Genomic DNA, 13530 nt, shown 5'->3' with positions numbered 1-13530 from the left:
CAGAAAAAGTTATAATATGCTATATAATTTTAACCATCATAATTATTAGTTGCCGTTATTGTTCTTATTTCTCTTAACATTACAAATTCAAAGTTATTAATTGATGACTGAAGTCAGGAGGAAATATAAGATTTGAGGAAGAATCATTTCTATCTTTATGCTTTTTGCTTTCACAATACTTGTATGTTTCTTTTAAAAACATTCTTAAACATCCTGCTAGAGTTCAAAATCCACAGGGGCCTCTACTTCATTAGGTATTGATTTCATTTTTCTTTAGACTTATAAAATTTATTCATAAATACCTTGATCTACTTAGCTGATCTAGGAGCCAATATTCTCTTCTGTTATTAGTAACTTCCCTATAGGTTTATCTACTTAAGCTCAAGGTTTTTAACTGATTTTCTTCCTTTTGAGAAGCTTGATAATTTCACTTTCTGTCTTGAATTTCTCCATAGCTCACTTTCTGACCCCTTCCCCTTTGATGATTGTTTCCCTGAGGGCTGGATCTCAAAGCTGTCTCAGCTTTCTCCCACACGGGGAAATTCATACTTTACAACTTTGGTCTCTGCCACTAATGACTTTTAGGGACTCACTTGGGTGCTAGGCTATTTTCCTCAAGAGCCTTTCCTCAGGCTTTATGGAATGCCATATAGTCACAGATACATGTCCTGCTCACTTCCCTCTGCTCCTCAGTTCTCTGGAAAGAACAGAATCCTGACACACTGCTCTTCCAACAAGGACTTTTGCCTTTTGGTTTTCTAAGAGGATAAGAATGTGGGAAAGAGAAATTAAATTAGAATTTAATTCTGTTTCAAGCCTGTGGGTTGGTTTGTGGCATCTTACCAGAGCATGATGACTGGTAGAGATAGGGATGTTGAAGGAGTCATTAGGAGTTAGTGGTTAACTTTCTTTGCTTCTAGTTTATCTGATTGTTACTTTGTTAGAATTCTTGGCAATAGTGTGAAAATAAATGTTTAACAAGCAGCTCTTCATATACACATTTAACATATATGTATATATATGTACATATATATATATAATTTTAAAGTTTGGTATGCATTATTGACATTTTCTTCATAACTTTTAAAAGTCTAGATAATCAACAAGTCAAGACCTGATTTGTAGCATTTGCCATTTTCTAAGGTGTAAATGCTCACACTGGAAATTTAACAACTGGCTCTTATGAGACATATAAGCTGACCACCACATCAATAGTTCATGGTATCCTAAACCACAAAGGCAGTTAAAATAGTTTTTTCTCTTTCATGTAATTATTATTTTTTAGAAGTTGTAGGGAATGGAAAGAATGTCTTGTTTTTAATCTTGTGGGACCATGACCTCATAGATTATTTCTCATGTTGACATTCTCATGTATATCAAGTTAAAACTTTGTACTTGGGGCAGCTAGGTGACACAGTGGATAGAGCACCATCCCTGAAGTCAAGAGGACCTGAGTTCAAATCTGACCTCAGACACTTAACACTTCCTAGCTGTGTGATGTCAGTTAACCCCAATTGCCTCAGGGGAAAAAAAAAAAAAAACCCAGCACCACATTTTGTACTTGTTCTCTATGCTGCCATTTTAACTCGTGCCAGGTGCATTTAGGTGAGATTGTAAAATCTAAAAGAGTTTTGGCAAAACTTTGGTTATGTATCAACAGATTTAGCACATCTGTTAATTGGCTATTTCAGATGGTGAAAAAAATTGCTGTTTTATAGGCATGACAAAAAAAAGGGGAATTAATTTATTGTTGGGTTGTTTCATCATACCCCATTTGTTGTTTCTTTAACCTAAAAACAGATCTAAAAACTATTCCCTCAAAGGAAGAGAAACATTGGCATTCAGCAATATTAGTTTTTATTTGATTAATGCAAATGGATACAAAGAATTTAAAAGAAATTCTTTTATTTAAATAACCCTGATGTCAGAAACAATAAAGATCTTTGGAGGTTTAAAAAAAAAATCACCAAATCACAAAATCTAAGCATTGCTGACTAATTTGTCAGTGAATAAGAATTGTTTCTACCACATACCACATACAGTCCTATGTTTGCTTGGAAAACCTGTTTACTTTACTTTGGTTAGATTTAATTTCAGTCTTTTCATTGAGCACAGATTTGCTTTTCCAATATCTATACATTTATACTAGTTCTCTCTGGAACAAAACAGAACATAACTCCTCACAAGTTTTTAATTTGAAGACAATTACAAAATTCTCCATAAATTCTTCTTCTGGTTAAATTTCTTCATTTCTTCATATGATAGGATTTTCAGCTCTTTCAACCATCCTTCCAGCTTGCCTTGCTTTGGAGTCTGTTTAGTTTATCAAGATCTTTTCTAAAATGTGGTATCTATAGCTAAACATAATATGTCAGGTGAAGTCTATCCAAATGACTATCATTTCCTTTATTCTGGACATTGTGCATTCTTTAATTACCATAGTAGAGTATTTGGATTTTTGTTCCATATCACTGTTAACTCATATTGAGTTTATAGACCATTAAAACTTGGATTTCATTTTCAAAATTATTGCTATCCAAATATGTTGCTTTCATTCTGTGGTCATTAAGCTGATTATTGAAATCAAATAAAAATGTTAGAATAGGACAAAGATTTCTTCCTATTAAATTTCATCTTATTCATTGTAACCTATCTACTTATATTTTTGTTATCAAATGTATTAGCAATTTCTCCAAGTTCTGTATTGTCTTAAAATTTGAATAGTGAGTCATCTATACCTTCATCTAAGTTCTAAAAATGTTGAAGAGTATAAGATTCCTGAGATGCTTTATTAGAACTCTACCTCCAAGTTGACATTGACTCTATATTATTTATTAAGCCATGCTGACTTTTAGTGACTACTGTTTTCTGTGTGTTCACAGTACATATTCTTGAAAATATGTTCTAGAACTTTATTTTGCTAGGCTTATAAGTCAAACTCAGTGTCTTGTAGTTTGAGACTCTAATCTCTTCCCATTTTTAAAATTGGGACATCTGTTCTTTTTCAGTTCTACAATGCTTTTGTCATTCTGCCCAATTTTTTAAAGATCACTAGCTGTAGTTTAGTAATCAAACTGATTTGCCCTTTGAATATTATTAAATGTAGTTCAATTAGGTATAGTGACTTGAACTAACTGAGAACAAATAGATACTAACCCATGTTATTTTGAGTTTCCACTGTGCTAACAATTTTAATTCTAAGATCTTTTGGCTCATCATCTCAACTCAGGAACCTTGGAATGATATATATCTGAAACAGTCTAAGAAATACAAAGGAAGATATCATACTTATTCATAGCACATGGCTCATGGGATTATAGTTTTAGAGCTGGAGGGACCCTAAAAGTCATTAACTCTACCAAATGAGAAAACTGGAACTGAGAGAGGTTAAGTGACTTGTGTAAAGTCACTCAGCTAACTAGTGCCTAGGATAGTATTTAAATCAATATCTTTCTGACAATATCACAGAATAATGTTTTAATATTTGAAGTACATGAAACCTTCATATTAGAACTGAGTGATCAATAATCTTGAGAAAATCTTCAAATTCCAATATAAGTGTTAAGGTGTGAGAAATGAGGGTTGAGAGATACCATAACAGCAATGGGATCCCCTTGGCCGGGAACAGGGAAAGAATTTGCAAACCCCAATGAATACAGGCTTGAGGTTTATGGCAAGAATGGATTTCTTTTTTGCCTGCTGTTAGGAATTAGCAGAGATGAATTAACAAGCCTTTGATTAATTGAGGAGTTGACCATGCCCTAGGCTGAGATTTCCAATTGAATGAGATTACTTTTCTGGGAGTTTCCCCTATAGAAAGGTAGACCTCCTCTCAGTGTTTGAGGGAGGGTTTGAGACTGTTGAGGACACAGTTTACATCAGGGCCTTTCCAACCCTTTCCCCCAAAGATTAAAGGGGACACAGTTTATATCATAAGTACTTCTTTACTTGAGGTCACTTTTAAAAATATTTTGGAATCTTGCTGCTTATATGGCTGTATGAAATTAACTGAATGAAGATACTCTCATGGGATTATAGCCTTAAAACTGTACTTGAATTATGACTTGAGACTTTATAATAACAGGTAGAGCTGTAGCTAAAAAGTTGCAGGTGTTTGTCTCCTATTTCCCACCACCTCTTAATTAGCATTTAAATATTTCTTTTAAAGATAATGATGGTTTTGAATTATCTTCTCTAGGATATCTGCTTATATAGAAGTTCTCTAGGGAAAGGTAAATTAAGAGTTTGTTATTATTGACTTGAGTTCTTTTGTTTCTGGATTAGATTTCCCCAATTACAAGGTAAGCCTGGACTCCCCCAAACAATGAGAAAAAAGGCCAGCCTGGAGGGATGGGGGCTTTTGGGCTTCTGCATTCAGGCTATTTAATCTGGTGTTTTGCAGTTTATGTTTTGCACTTCTTTCCCGACAAACACCTTGTCAGATGGAAGACACCCTTTCTCACTAGATAATAATAAATCCCTTTATGTTTTTTCTTACTCTGAGTCTCTGATTGTTTTTGTGGACAATACTGTTCCACACATGGCTATTTACCTTCACTTAGTGTCAAGCCAAAACAAGTAAAGATGCACTGTGTTAAATATTGAGAATTCAAATGAAAAAATATAGTCCCTGCTGTAAAGTACCTCAGAGTTTAATGAGAAAGAAAATAGATTTTTAAAAGTGTGCAAAGAAATATAAAGGAAAAATTGGAGGTAATCTCATAGAGATGGCCTTATACAGATCAATGGACTTTAGCTGAGCCTTGAAAGAAGCCAAGATAGTGGGTGGTGGTGAGAAGTGGGAAAAGGTGAAGGGGAAGAGGTTTTTGCTTGTAGTTTTGTCTATTTTTTTCTCCTCACCACCTGCCTAAACTTTCTGCTTCCCTTCATGGTTCTAGAGAACATGACCTTCCTGTTTGCCAATTACATTCATCTCTTGATAATATTCCTTCAGTCTTTTAATGTTAACTCCAAAATAAAATGAAGGTAAAGACTTCTCTAGTCTTCTCTTTTATCCCTTCATTATTCCACTTTTCCTTGAATTCCCTTCTCTGCTTTCTTCAGTAATTCCCAATTAGAATCTCTGCTCATAACCATCCATTTTCCTTGGATCAGACACACTTTGTTTTCCTCAGCTTCTCACAGAAAAAAGGTCAAGGAATTCATGAAATGATATAGCTGCAAAATATTTAGGACTGCCTCTGTTCCAATCAATAACTTCTTAATTGACCTCTATATGGATTTATTGTTCCCCTCATGTGAGGAAACTGTGACTATAGGTAGACAATGGACCTATGTTTTCTCTATGATGTCAGAGTGCATCAAAGTCTCTACCTGAGCAAAGGGACTAAAGGCTTACTCTTTATATAGATGTCTGAGGAAACATGTCTATTTTTCTCTACTTTATAATACATAGTCCTTTCCATCGACATTGTGGTTTATCAGAACAGGTTGAATACTTCTCCTAGTTGTTTTATTTTTATTAGGGATTCAGTCCAATAGCTTTCCCTTTGGAGAAACATATAAAAAACAAGTAAACTTGGAATCTAAAACTGGATTGATCCAAGCTCCCTATCCAGCATTTGAAAGACCCTGTTTTCTTCTCTTCCTGAAACTTTTACTGGTGAGATATGTATTGAGAACAAGGCTGTGAAAGATGTAGGGAGAGGTGGGTTGGGAGGGTTCCTTTGTTTCCTAAAAGATCCAGCATTTAGCACCAACCTGAGATGCTTAATAGATGCTTTTTGACTGAATGACTGAAGAGTTCTGGGAAAAATGTTACATAACATTTTCCCCAATTGTTACCGAAAAGGCAGAAAAAAAGAGCTAGAGGTCAAAGAATTTTGTATTGGGGGTGGGAGAGACCTAATTGGGAAAGGCAATGTTTAAGTTTTCCCAGTAACAAATATTCACAGATTCTAATTTCCTAAATATGGAAAGAAAGTTTCTTTCATCTTATTGTTTTCTATGCAAACCTAGGCCAGAGGACCGCTGAATTGATACCTACAAAGAAAGCATAGAATTTGGGAAGCCAGAGGACTTTAAGAAGGATAATTTTGAGGAAAACTAGATAAAGGAAGAAAAAGGAAAAGTCATCCAGTCAGCATGAGAAAGTAAGGATGATCATTTAATCAAGTTGCCATTAGGCCAACCTGATCATTTTTTTGGGGGGGTAAAAATACATACATGTATGCACATGTATGTTTTTATGTGTATATACATATGTATATTTTGTTGTTGTTAAGGAAAAATCTCCAGCAGACCAATGGAAAGAAGAAAGTCAACATTACCAAATGGTGAGAGCTATACTTTCTGCCATTTCAAATGGTCCCCCCCTTATATTTTCCCTTGTTCTCAGTCTATATTCTTGTGAATTTCATGGACCCTCTATTCATTGTGGCTCCTTTCATCTGATCATAGTCTTATTTAGGTGGATCTTGGAAGCAGTGGGAAAAAGCACTTGTCTAAGAATCTGAAGTCCTGAGTTTGGGTCCCACTTTTGCCACTTCCTAATTATGTGACCTTGGGGCAGTCATAGTCTCCCAGAGCATCAATCTTTGTTTTTGTTTTTGTTTTTTCATCTGACAAATGGTGATAATAATGCTACCATACCTATAAGAATCTGGTGAGATTATATATGTAAAATAATGTGAAAACAATAAATTCTTGCAGAAATATCATGCATTATTCTTAGGTTTCTCCCGTGCCTTCCACAGTTACCCTTCACAAGATTAGGGAATATGTCCTTTCTATTGCTCAAATAGTCTCTTCATTAGCAGGCCAAGTCCAGCTACCTCGAAAAGGCCTTCATTCCCATTCTAATAAGGTGATGTCACCACGGCCTCCATACCAGACTGAATCAGTAAAGGAAGAAGATCCCCATTCCAAGCTTACACTGATGCCCTGTGTCAACCACAATGTCAAAAGCAAGTTCTTTCCCCATCCTGAACAAATGACCACAGCTACATCCTCTTCAAACCTCAAACCTCAGACCAGAGATACATTATCACCGCCAGCTGAGCACCGGGAAATGACTGTGTCATTACCACAACTTGATCACTCTGCCACAGCCAAACCATCATTTCCCAAAACCTTACACAAAACCATACTTTCACCCCTAAAACACGCTCACTACAAAGACAGTACAACTTCTATGTCTTTAACCAACCTCAAATATCGGCGAACTTTTTTTCATGATTCAGACACTTCAGCTGAGCCATCTCGTGCCGAAAAACTTCCAAAGGTTCCACTAACCCCAAATAATCTATGTAATAGTCAACAACATTCTAACCACCAGACTGAGGCCTCCTTAAATCGTGGCCAACGGCTCAAGAATCCATCACATCCTGATGGTCAGAACAATACTAGAATAAATCTGGACTATAAGAAGAGGGCCATACCTGTATCTTCCTCGTATTCCAAATTTGAAACTAAGACGGCAGCTTTACAATTACCGTGCCATAGTCATCCTACTAAAGCTTCAAAGAGCCTAACAGTCTACCAAAAGACTAAGTCTCCCCCTTCACAGTGCCAAAATCACCAGCTCAAAGTTCAACCCTTACCAAGAACAACCTGTAGTCTCAAGACCAGAGTTAAGCCATTGTCAAGTCCTAATCACTGGGCAAGAGATACAATTGTTCCACCACCATGTCCCATGTATGGTTCCACAGCAATGGTCATGCAATGCACAGAATCCAATAACTCAGAAAGGACTAGGGCTGAGCCAACAGACCCTGACCATGTGTCTATCCCTAGCCAGTATAATCAACCTTCCTATATACTTTCATCTGAACCTTCATCTCTTCCTGAATTGTCCCTACAGGATGCTGATTATGAGGTTGAGGAGACATCTACATCTTTATCAAATTCTGAGCAAGATGCTGTATTTTATATTGATCCTGAGCATCAAGTTGAAACTAGACATGATTATAACCCAAAGATGATAGTTTCATCATCAGATTCAGTAAAATCAGTTTTGTTTCCATTATGTTCCAACCAGTGGACTAAAATTGCATCTGACCCTGACCAACTTACTTCAACTTTGCAAGATCCCGATCTCAAATCTGAGAATGCTGTAAACCAAGAAGAATGTGTTGAAATTACACCTCATTTGAATCAAGATTATAGGATCAATTCTTCAAGTGCCTTGAGATACCAAGAAGAGACTTTTATGGAGGCTAATCAGCAAGCCTACCCTTTACCACCTATAAAAGAAAGAGTAAAAGCTAAACTGAAATTAGACCAGCAAGTTGAACTTCAAAAGAGCTGTTATGAACAGGCCAAATATGAATCAAGACGCAAACACTGGGGTGAAATTCCACTGGCCCCAGAACAACAGGACCAGACTTTATCAGCCCAAGGCCATCAGCTGGAGGTTACATCAGACCCTTACCAAGGGACCACAACTCTAATTAGCCACGGATATAAGACTGAGGCTCAATTAGGCCATGACCATTTGTCAGGAGTTAAAATAACCCCCAAAACTATATCTCCTCTAGGTAGACACCATTTAGGAAAAGATCCAGTGGATCTTAAAACTCAAGCTACATCTCTATCAGACTCTGGTTTAGATTACAAATCTTCCTATGCTGAACTCAAAGCTACAGCTACAATAGGTCATCCCCATTCTGAGAAGACTCTAGTAAACTCCAGATTTCCAGTTATACCTGATCAGGGTCGAAAGTACTCATTTAATGAGGATGCAGTTGAATCTTTGCCTAATACCTATTACCACACCAATGCAATACAAAAACTGAAGTCTCCATGGTGTTTCAGATATATCAAACCATATACCGTTGAAGGTGGATCTATTCCTGATAGAATTGTTAACAAGATCGTCCTTTCTATCCCCCATGAGAAAATTAAAAATGACATGCAAAAGATTCTTCTACAGCAGATAAAAAGATTCTCTACTTCTCAGAATGGCCAGAGCTTATCATCAAATTATAATGTTTGTTTACTTTGTGCCTCCTGGATCCCACATGGCTGTTTCCATATTAACGAAATGAAATATCATTGTAGAGCACAATTAGTGGCCACTCCAGTACCTCTTCCTAGTTCTAAGGTGAAGATAGGTATTAAATTTGCTCTTAAAATTCCTAAACAGCCTTCTTCCACATTTTGCCTAACTTTGCCCCATTATGATGTGCCTGGCCCATCAAAGCCATTGCGTCCTTTTCCATCACCTTCCTACTTAACCACTACTCCATTTGAATCACCCATTGATCACTGGAAGGCTTCAGTGGCCCCTTGGCCTGACTACAAATATGGCAAAGATCATTACTTAACTGGGAGACAAGCGCCTAGAAGTCAGCCGACATTCCTAGGGAAAGTGTTTGAACTGAGAAATGCCATCAGAGAAGAAAAGGCAAGATGTTCTGGGGGAGTATTTAAATCTCTATTAGAGAAATTTCAAAGAAAGAGAAGAGCATATTAAAAAGACCATAATTCTCTTCAAAAACGATTGATCCCCTGTATACATTCAAAAATGTGTGTGTGTGTCTCACATGTTATTGTTTATATTCAGCTATTGAGCCTGATTTTTTATGAGTTCAGGATGGATCATAGATCTAAAACTGGAAGGGATTTCAAAGGTCAGCTAGTCTAACCCCTTTTCCTTTTAAGGATGAGGAAATTGAAGTCAATTCCAGTTAAGAGACCTGCCCAACATCATACAGGTATGATGATTGGCATAATTTGAATAGAGTTCCTCAGATTCTAGAGTCACTGTACCATATTGTCTATATTTAAACTATGTCCTATCCCAAGAATTCTATGATATCTCATCCCCTTTTCAACATTTTTTATCCTCTAGACTTACAGATGTAATGATATTTCATAGAATAGGAAGGAAATCTTACTTTTCTTTTTCTACATCTACACCTTAATTTTCAAAAAATACAATGTATATACCATGTGTGTGATTCTCCTTCCTTTTTTATAGTCAATATTCAATTAAATTAACATTTATTAAGCACCTACAATGTACCAGGCATTGATTAGCATCTGGGAATGCAAAGGCAGAAATGAACTAGTCTTGTCTTCAAGGAACTCTTACACTCTACTGAAGGGAACAAATAAGCACACAGATAAATAAATATAAGATATATTTTTAAAAATTTGAGTATTCATAATTAGGGGAATCAGGAAAAGTTTTTTGGGAAAAAATGACAATTGAATAAAACATAGAAGGGATCTGTGGGTTCTGAAAGGCAGAGGTAAGTAAGGTCAGAGAGCTTTGCTGCCATAGGGAAATTATAGTCTGTGCAAATGCATGAAGATAGTAGATGGAATGTCTCATATGAATACAAGCAAGTAGAGTAATTTAGCTGAAATACAGAGTGCATGAAGATAAGTAACATGTAATCTATTTGGACAAAAGTGTTTTGGAGACATATTAGAAGCATAAAATATCAGAAATTTACATTTCATCCTAGAATATAAATAACAGAATTAGCAAGCTAACTCTCTATAGTATGAGTTGAAGAGGAGCAAGACTTTAGGATGGGAGAACAATTAAAAGTTAATGACTAAGTGAGAGACAATGAGAACTTGAAGTAAAATAGTTGTGGTGTAAGTACAGAGAAGGTGAAAGTTTTTAAGTTGTGAACCTGGTGACCAGAAGGATGAAGATTCTTCTAATATAAATAATAAGAGAATTAGAAGGGTTTAGGAATAAAGCTAACAAGTTCTCTGTTAGACACATGTAACTTGAGATATTTATCAGGCAGAGAGGGTGGTACACTAGAGCTCAAGAGAAAGGTCAAGGATATAAGGTTGTTTGCATAAAGCTAACATTTGAACCTATAGGAATAGATGATAGATCATCTAGAGTATATAAAGAGAAGATAAGAATGACATGAATGATAATCCTGAAATGAAATGGAGGATAAGTCTGACAGGAGTGATGAGAACCAGGACATAGCAGTGCCAAGAGATTCCATGATATATAGAAGGATGGATTGATTATGTGTCATAAGCTGCAGAAATCAAAAAAGATGTGAGACAATCTATCGAAATACACAACAAAGATATTGTTAATAATTTCAGAGAAATTAGTTACCATTGAATGATAGAATATAAGGAACTGAGAAGAAAGAAAGTGGAAATAAACGAACAAAGCTTTTTTTTTTAAATTATCAGTCATGAAAAGGGAGAGAAATATAGGACACTATCTTGAGAAGATGGTGGAGTTAAGTAAAAAGACATTTTTTGTGGACAGGAGAATTAAGTGCCAGTAGAGGAAAAGTGATTGCTAGTAATGGATGAATATGACCACCATCCAAACTCCCCAGGAAGGGGGGAGATGGGATCAGGTAATAAAGGGACTGGCTTAAATGAGGAGAGATACCTCTTCCCCTAAGATAGGAATCAAGAAGTAGAGAAAGTAACCGAGATCAATTGATATGCAGAATTGGAGAGAAAAGCGGACTCATGAAGATTAGCCTCAATTTTTCTAAGTTTGAGGTGAGATTCTGTCCTAAATGAGAGATAAAGGGACTGTATCTCTCAAGTGGGGTGGTATAGGTCAACTGATAGAAATATATTCTATTTTTAGCAATATCCATAGGGATTTGAAGGGGATTTGGGAGGATGATTTTCTTCCTTTTTTAAATTTTTATTTTTTTATTATAGCTTTTTATTTACAAGATATATGCATGGGTAATTTTTCAGCACTGACCCTTGCAAAAACCTTCTCCTCCAACTTTTCCCCTCTTTCCCCCCACCTTCTCCCCCAGATGGCAGGTAGACCAATACATGTTAAACATGTTAAAGTATATGTTAAATACAACATATATATATATATATATATACATACACACATCCATACAGTTATTTTGCTGCACAAGAAGAATCAGACTTTGAAATAATGTCAAATTAACCTGTGAAGGAAATCAAAAATGCAGGCAGACAGAAACAGGGGGATTGGAAATGCTATGTAGTGGTTCATACTCATTTCCCAGAGTTCTTTCACTGGGTGTAGCTGGTTCTATTCATTATTGAACAAATGGAAATGATTTGGTTCATCTCATTGTTGAAGAGAGCCACGTTCATTAGAACAGATCATCATATAGTATTGTTGTTGAACTATATAATTATTTCCTGGTCCTCATTTCACTCAGCATCAGTTCATGTAAGTCTCTGAAATTCTCCTCCTAGCCATTTCTTACAGAACAATAATATTCCATAACATTTATATACCACAATTTATTCAGCCATTCTCCCATTGAAGGGCATCCACTCAGTTTCCAGTTTCTAGCCACTATGAAAAGGAATGTCACAAACATTTTGGCATATACAGATCCCTTTCCCTTCTTTATGATCTCTTTGGGATATAAGCCCAGTAGTAACACTGCTGGATCAAAGGGTATGCACAGTTTGATAACTTTTTGAGCACAGTACAACTAGACCACCTTCATTTGATTTTTTTTTTCATTAGTTCTCTTGAAAGTCTTGACTTTTTGTTCTTCCAGATGAATTTTGTTGTTATTTTTTCTAGGTCATTAAAATAGTTTTTTGGGAGTCTGATTGGTATAGCACTAAATAAATAGATTAGTTTAGGTAGTGTTGTCATTTTTATTATATTTGCTCGACCTATCCAAGAGCACTTAATATTTTTCCAATTGGTTAGATTGGACTTTATTTGTGTGGAAAGGTTTTTGTAGTTTTGCTCATATAGTCCCTGACTTTCCCTTGGCAGATACATTCCCAAATATTTTATATCAGCAGTTACTTTAAATGGAATTTCTCTTTGTAACTCTTAAGTGATGGATTTTGTTAGTGATATAAAAAAATGCTGATGACTTATGTGGGTTTATTTTGTATCCTGAAACTTTGCTAAAGGTGTGGATTATTTCTAATAGCTTTTTAGTAGAATCTCTGGGGTTCTCTAAGTATACCATCATATCATCTGCAAAGAGTGATAATTTGGTTTCCTCATTACCTACTCTAATTCCTTTAATCTCTTTCTCCACTTTTATTGCCAAAGCTAGCATTTCTAATACAATATTGAATAGTAATGGTGATAATGGACAATCTTGTTTCACTCCTGAGCTTATTGGGGATGGTTCCAGTTTATCCCCATTATATATGATGCTTACTGGTGGTTTTAAATAGATGCTACTGATTATTTTAAGGAAAAGTCCATTTATTCCTATACTCTCAAGTGTTTTTAATGGGAATGGATGTTGGATTTTATCAAATGCCTTTTCTGCATCTATTGAGATGATTATATGGTTTTTGTTAATTTGGTTATTGATATAGTCAATTATGCTAATAGTTTTCCTAATATTGAACCAGCCCTACATTCCTGGTATAAATCCTACTTGGTCATGGTGTATTATACTGGAGATAATTTTCTGTAATCTCTTTGCTAATATTTTATTTAAGATTTTAGCATCAATAGTCATTAGGGAGATTGGTCTATAATTTTCTTTCTCTGTTTTCAACCTATCTGGTTTAGGTATCAGTAACATGTCTGTGTCATAAAAGGAATTTGATAAGACTCCTTCATTCCTTATTTTTTCAAAT

At 35.6% G+C, this 13530-nt stretch overlaps 1 protein-coding gene across 2 annotated transcripts; it reads left to right on the top strand.

The window, feature by feature from the left end:
• Positions 1-5384: 5384 nt before the first annotated feature.
• Positions 5385-9457, top strand: LOC127557894 (uncharacterized). 2 transcript variants are annotated; one of them, XM_051991181.1, is made up of 4 exons: positions 5385-5623; positions 5980-6113; positions 6246-6296; positions 6780-9457. In XM_051991181.1, the coding sequence occupies exons 3-4, from the start codon at positions 6266-6268 to the stop codon at positions 9434-9436; spliced, it is 2688 nt and encodes an 895-aa protein (XP_051847141.1). In that variant the 5' UTR covers positions 5385-5623; positions 5980-6113; positions 6246-6265; the 3' UTR covers positions 9437-9457. The 2 variants fall into 2 exon arrangements, with proteins under 2 accessions (XP_051847141.1, XP_051847140.1); XM_051991180.1 differs by having other exon boundaries at positions 6777-9457.
• The last annotated feature ends 4073 nt before the right edge of the window (positions 9458-13530 follow it).

Source organism: Antechinus flavipes, chromosome 3, assembly GCF_016432865.1.
Source record: "Antechinus flavipes isolate AdamAnt ecotype Samford, QLD, Australia chromosome 3, AdamAnt_v2, whole genome shotgun sequence".
In the NCBI taxonomy this organism is placed as follows: domain Eukaryota; kingdom Metazoa; phylum Chordata; class Mammalia; order Dasyuromorphia; family Dasyuridae; genus Antechinus; species Antechinus flavipes.
This window is presented reverse-complemented; position numbering and strand designations above follow the sequence as displayed.